Source organism: Anopheles ziemanni, unplaced genomic scaffold (genome assembly GCF_943734765.1).
Source record: "Anopheles ziemanni unplaced genomic scaffold, idAnoZiCoDA_A2_x.2 scaffold_36_ctg1, whole genome shotgun sequence".
Classification (NCBI taxonomy): Eukaryota; Metazoa; Arthropoda; class Insecta; order Diptera; family Culicidae; genus Anopheles; species Anopheles ziemanni.
The window spans coordinates 308,346-315,516 of NW_026690076.1; the positions used below are offsets into that span (position 1 = coordinate 308,346).

Sequence of the window (7,171 nt, forward strand, 5' to 3'; positions counted from 1 at the left end):
TCGAAAACGACAATGTTCAAGCCACCATCATCATCATTGGCTCTATCATATGGTTTTGTTTCCATTAGGAAGGTTGTATTACCATTCTATGCTGCTCTGGACTGAAGACTGAAAAGTTAAAAAGGACTGATATAGTATGGTACATTTAAAATACCTTACGCATGTAGGGACTCCATTATCATCGTCTTGATCATATTGTTTTGTTTCTATATTGGGAAGATTGTTTTAACTGAACAGAACAATTCAATTCAATGCTACTCTGGGCTGAAGACTGAAAAGTAGAAAGAGAATTATATAGTATGGCACATTTGTTACACGCTACGACTGTAGGGACTTCAGGATCGGCGCGAAGCTGTGTGCTGTTGCTGCTGCTGTCAACTCATTCCTTCGCGGGGGCGAACTCCTGATGCGGCCTTTGACTGAAGACTGGAAAGTAAAAAAAAGGAGAATATAGTATGGTACATTTTTTATGCACTACGCATGTAAGGACTTACCTTAAAGACACCTCTTCATACGATGATTTTAAATCACGAACATCTTTCCAATTCCACCTTTTGACCATGCTCAAGGCACCACCTTTATTGGTTTGTAATACCATACCATAGATATATGCTAATGAGTGAAATGTAATTGAAAAGATTTATATAGAATGGTACATTTATAATTTACTATCTTTGTAGGAACTTACCTTGCATACAATTCCGCGACGCCCAATTGCACTCCGTCCATCTGTCAATACGCCACAATATTTTTCCAACACCATTACCATCGGCTCGATCGTGTTTTCTTCCACTGCTGGTTAATTGATTTGAAAAGAATAGAATTAAATGAGGTGTTGCATTTATAAACACTTTGCGTGTAGGAACTTACCCTAATGACACGTTGTAGCCGGCTCAATCGCTGACCACCTCTCGATGCACAACATTCTTTACTGCAACACCGTCGTCCTCCTCTCTATGTGGGTTCACGATCAAGACCGTCACGTTTGGCCGCGAAGTCACTCGTGAGAGAGCCACATAGAGCTGGCCATGGGAAAATACTTCGGTGGGCAGGTAAAGTCCGAGGTGGTGAAGCGACTGACCTTGTGCCTTGTTGATGGTCATCGCGAAGCACACTTGCACCGGAAATTGCTTACGGCGGATCTGAAACGGCAAGGTCGCATCATTGCTGTCGCAGAAGATACGGGGCAACAATACGTCTTCACCCTGCCGCTTGCCCGTCAGAATCCGTGCATGTAGGCAATGCGGTCTAAGTGACACGATCTGCAGCCGCGTGCCGTTGCACAATCCACGCTCGGTGTTGAGATTACGGAGAAGTAGTACCGGCGTATACCGCTTCAACCGTAACCTATGCACCGGAATGCCGCTCATATTCAGCGAGTTTAGAAACTCGGTCGGCAGCATTAGCGTATCTTGTTCCTCGCTATTGACTAATGTATCGACAGACAGATACACTTCTTCCGGTTCCGTTAGCCCTTCCAACACGCTATTGTTGATTGCGGTCACGTCGACGTTCCGTGGTGACAGGATAGCTCGGTCGGTAAAAAATCCGGAGTGCTGATATTGCCGACCAAGATCTGGGTAGACGTGATCGATCAGCGATAGAACGTCGCTCTGCTGATTGCCTGTCCGGGGCAGCATCATGTCACGTGGCAGCTTGGCGAAGGTGGCGTCCAATCCCGGAAGCGTTTGATGCCGACCCTCTCCGATGCGAAGCAGAAAATCGGCAAACTCCTGAATATCATCTGCATCCCGTGCGTTCGGAGCCGTTTGGACGCGCATGTTCACCCGCAACCGCAACACACGGAAGAGGTGCCATAGCGGACTCCGTTTGATGCAGTGCTGCACCACTTGCGCATCCGTTCCTCTTGGCACGATCGGTAGGATTTGGCGAAAATCCCCACACAGCAACATAACTTTCCCTCCGAATGGACGACGTACTCCAACGATGTCCTGGAGCGTGCGGTCCACGGCCTCGAGCGCATATCGGCTGCTCATGGACGCTTCGTCCCACACGATCAGAGTTGCCTGCCGCATTGAGTCCGCCAGCTGCGACTGGGCGGGTGTGTTACAATGGGAATTTTCGTCCAAAATTAGAGGAAGCTTGAAGGTCGAGTGTACTGTTTTCCCACCAGTGAGAAGCAATGCGGCGATTCCACTGGTGGCTGATGCGAGAGCAATCTTCGTCTGACGTCGGGTGTAAGCCAGGATGGTCTCGAGCAGAAACGACTTCCCAGTGCCACCGGGTCCATCCAGGAAGTATAGGCTTCCACTTTCCTCGTCTGCCGCACGTCCTCCGGTCTGCTCCGTTTGACTGCTCCGATCAACCGCTTCAGTGATGGTGTTGTACACCGCACGCTGTTCTGCATTCAACCGGTCCACGTTACGAAGCGTTCTATCCAACCCCGTGATGCTGTAAGAGCATTCTGCATCGATTAAAACGTTCGCGTTGGTCGCTCGGTCGAACTGCAGCAACTCGGCCGGAAGGTGGGAAAACTGAGATAGCTGTGGCATACTGGGAAACGTTTCCAGTGTCTTCGGCGGCGTTGTCCCACGTAGATACTGGTCAATCGACCGCAAAGCCCAGAAGTGTTCCTCCGCACGCAAAAGGCGATTTTGCTCGGAATCGTCCACCGTGTAGCGCTCTCGATGTTGCCGATGGTAGTCCTCGCACAGATGATCGGCGTATGCTTCCCACAGGCTGTGAGGGTTTAGCGGCTTACCCTCCGACAATATGAGGGCAAACAGGTGACGCAGCTGGGATGGCATCTGGAATGATACCGCTTCCTGGAGCGACCGATCCCACTCCGATTCGTCATGCAGCAGCCCGGACCTGGCGGCTGCCTCCTGGAAGGAGCCACACACGGAACTGCTTACAGTGCGCAAATCTTCGAAGGAAGTCGGACCGTTACGGTAGCAGAGCAGCAATCGCAGACAGTAACGTTCCATATCCGAGATAGGGCAGTAGACCATTCGACCAACAACGATACCGTTCTGTTGGATACGGCGGACCCACTGTTTGCCCGTGCCATCGTGCCACGACAGCCGCTGCGTAGCTGACGGTTTTGCGTACCGATAGTAGGCCGGGATGTCCTGATACGTCAGCCTGCGCGCGTAAGAATCGTTGGCCGCCAGCTGGAAAAACCGTGTCAGCATAGTATGGTGGCCGCGCTCGAGCACCTCATCCACGGTTTCGGTGTCGCGAAATACCACGCTTTGCCTGTTCTCGAGGTGTATTGGAAGCTGAACGACGGTCACCGTTTTGGCCTGAACCTCGAACCCGAAGATCGTCGAGACAGCCTGCGACGCGGAGATGTACCGCGCGTCGACATACTGCTGTATCTCGTCCACTGGCTCGGTAGTAGAAACGGCGACCCGGTCGTGTCCTTTATACACGTACTTATAAAGGTACTTCACGCTGCTGATGGTTGCACACACCTCTACATTTATGTGGCAGTTATACTTATACGACAGCCACGGGTTGTACGGCACTACGTGGCGGTTGTCCAGCGCTACGTTCTTGACGACAACGGTCCGGCCATCGTTTCGCCGACGGTACATCGGATACCCGTCCTCCGTTTGCCGCGTTTCATCGCAAAACGGCTTGGGAAACCGTTTCGAGCACACACCATCTTTCATGCAAGGAGCAGCCGGATTCCAGCTACCGCATGGTCCGTGCATCATCGACTTGCAGATGGTTTCGTGGAGCTCTTCGTTGGCAGGATCCGGAATTTGGGCCGACACCAGTCTGTCGTAGTCCGCCGCTGACCGTGGCTTGTCGGCTTCAGCAAGAATCACCAGGCAGTGTGCGTGCGGAAGACCTCGCTTCTGGTACTCGATCACGTGGATTCGCGCTATTTCGAGGCCAAGCACTACGGCCGACAGGTCCTCCAGCAGGGATTTTAACTTTAGCCGAAACACACGCGCCGTTAGATCGGGTCGATCGGCGGCCTTCTGGCGGGGCAGCAACGTCTCAGTAATCTCCGGCCAGTTCGGGTTACACGTGACCGTGATGAAGAGGTCGGGTTTTCCGATCGCCCGTACGATAGCCATTGCGTCCTGATACTGAGCGCGCATGTATCGGTCGCCACCGGGGAACGTGGGAGATAGGATAATACGCGTACCCATCTGATCCAGTGTGCGTGGTTCCTGTCCTGGCTGTACGGTGACTGGGCCGGCCAAATCCATAAGCCCACCGTAGGCGTCGGCACGTAGCTGCGCCTGATTTTCTCGCTGGAACTTCAAGCGCTGCTCCTCGATCTTACAACATTGGTCCACGCAGTATTGCTGCATAAGCCGGCCGCCACGGTGAATGAGGGACATATCCTCTCGCCGAAAACACAGCCGATACGCGGCATATTCGCGTGGAGAAACTTGCCTCGATGATGCCCGGATATCTTCGCGATTTTCACCGTTCTGGTCACCGTCATCCGCGTTGTGGCCGTCACGCTGGGTCCGTCGTGCAGCGCGTACGTCGCGTCTTGGCTGTTTCGGTATGCCAAACGTCCATCCAACTTCGCCGTGTGGATGCAAGAGCGGATACTGCATGGCGTCGAACAGCTGGTGCGTCTCGTATACCCGGTTGAGATATCCGGTGTCACGATCTTGCAGCATAACATCACGTGGATTACCTTGCTCGGAGCAGAGAAAAATGCCAGCGACCTCGTCTACGGTAGGCTGGTTGTAGCGGCGCTGGTCAAGCCCAGGCAATCGTGCGGGTATGCGCAGCATCAAATTCTCCGATCCGCATATCCGCTCGAATGCATGGCGAAACTGGGCGGCAAGCGGGTTGCATGCTTGCAGGATGTTTTGGATGCGTTGGACTATTGCTCGATCCAGGTTCGGAGTGTATGCCAGACGCGCGTCCACCATTCGATCGCTATGTTCCACGCTGTTCGAGTCGTAAAAATAGAGCTGCGCGTACCTCGGCGCTTGCTCCGCACGATGGCCAAGTGTACCGATGCGATGACAAAGTGCGCCCTGAATTCGGTAGTTATATACCCCGAACTGGCCAGCGACTTCTTGGTCCTGTCGCACACGATCCGCTGGACGCATCGATGCCCCCATTGAGGTAAACGCGAAAGCGTTGTTATACCCCCGGATGTTGCGCATGAATGCGTCGTCGTCGAATAGCTCCAACAGCTCTCTAGGTGGTTCGCGAAATGATGGCAGCAGAACTTGGCCACCGTTGCAGCATGTTCTTCCCGTCTCCCCTGGCCACTTCAGCGCCGTACAAAAAAGGCATGGTTCGAGAACACTCAGCCTATGTCGCTCCGGACGGTTGTAGCTATCCAGGTCGCCAAGTGCCACCTTCAATCTACCACTGCGGTTCCGCTGTTGAAGTCTATCCCGCAATATAGCTTCCCAGCGTTGCCGAATCGGGAGATGGAATTCGGGAACATGGACTGGTGTGGATGAGGATTCATCATTACGGACTTCGTGGTGCGATGATGATGATGGTGCTGGGGGATTTGGTGGCGGTGGTGGTGGTGGTGGAGGTGGTAGAAATGGTGATGTTGGATTGGAAGTTGCAGGCTCCTCAGCTCCAACGTGCACATCGTGGCTGCTAACCGTTTGCGTCGGGCCAACTGTAGGTGCCGGCTGGACAGTTCCGGCGGCTCGTCGACGGTGGTAGGATTCCGCATTCCGCTTTCGCTTCAGCCGCTTTTTTTTATCATCGGGGGTCTCATCCGGTGGAGTGGCATGTCGAGCCATCCAAGCTGGCGTGGATGTGGTCTCTTGGGCATTGTACACTGATGACGATGATGATGTTGGCACTGGTGTTTGCGGTGCTGGTGGTGGAGGAAGTGACAATACTGGGTTGGACGCTACTTCTATATTGCGGGCTTCATGGTGCGATGAAGATGATGGTATTGGGGTATTCGGCGGTGGTGGTGGTGGTGGTGGAAGAAGTGTTGATACTGGGATGCCATTGGTAGGCTCCACAACTCCCACGGCCACACTGTGACTGCCAACCGATCTCGTCGAGGCCGCTGTAGGTGCCGGCGAGACTGTTCCGGTGGCTCGTCGACGGTGGTAACACTGCGTTTGTCGCTTTCGTCTTAGCCGATTTTTTCTTTCATCAGGAGTCTCATCTGGAGGAGTGGCATATCGAGCCATCCAGGCAGGCATAGGTGAGATGTCTTGGATACGGGATTCAAGGTGCGATGATGATAATGATGATGATGATGGTACCAGTGGTTGCGGTGCTGGTGGTGGTGGAAGTGACGATGTTGGGACGGATGCAGCTTCTATGTTGCTGGCTTCACGGTGCGATGATGGCGATGGTACTGGGACATTCAGCTGTGGGGGTGGTGGTGGTAGAAGTGTTGGTGTTGAGTTGCAAGCGGCTGGTGCCACATCTCCCAAGGTCACACTGTGACTACCAACCATTCCCGTTGAGGCCGCTGTAGGTGCCGGCGAGACTGTTCCGGTGGCTCGTCGACGGTGGTAACACTCCGTTTGTCGCTTTCGTCTTAGCCGATTTTTTCTTTCATCAGGAGTCTCATCTGGAGGAGTGGCATATCGAGCCATCCAGGCAGGCATAGGTGAGATGTCTTGGATACGGGATTCAAGGTGCGATGATGATAATGATGATGATGATGGTACCAGTGGTTGCGGTGCTGGTGGTGGTGGAAGTGACGATGTTGGGACGGATGCAGCTTCTATGTTGCTGGCTTCACGGTGCGATGATGGCGATGGTACTGGGACATTCAGCTGTGGGGGTGGTGGTGGTAGAAGTGTTGGTGTTGAGTTGCAAGCGGCTGGTGCCACATCTCCCAAGGTCACACTGTGACTACCAACCATTCCCGTTGAGGCCGCTGTAGGTGCCGGCGAGACTGTTCCGGTGGCTCGTCGACGGTGGTAACACTCCGTTTGTCGCTTCCGTTTTAGCCGCTTTTTTCTTTCTTCAGGAGTCTCATCCGGTGGTGTGGTATATTGAGACATCCAGGCTGGCGTGGATGAGGTATCTTGAGCATGGAACGATGATGATGACGATGATGGTACAGGTGGTTGTGGTGCTGGTGGTGGAGGAAGTGACAATACTGGGTTGGGCGCTGCTTCTATATTGCGGGCTTCATGGTGCGATGAAGATGATGGTATTGGGGGATTTGGCGGTGGTGGTGGTGGAAGAAGTGTTGATACTGGGATGCCATTGGTAGGCTCCACAA

General features: G+C 53.3%; 1 protein-coding gene across 1 annotated transcript; it reads right to left on the reverse strand.

The window, feature by feature from the left end:
* Positions 1-893: 893 nt before the first annotated feature.
* LOC131292927 (uncharacterized) lies at positions 894-6,947 on the reverse strand. The gene has a single exon (XM_058321025.1). The coding sequence runs from the start codon at positions 6,945-6,947 to the stop codon at positions 894-896; it is 6,054 nt and encodes a 2,017-aa protein (XP_058177008.1).
* Positions 6,948-7,171: the final 224 nt, after the last annotated feature.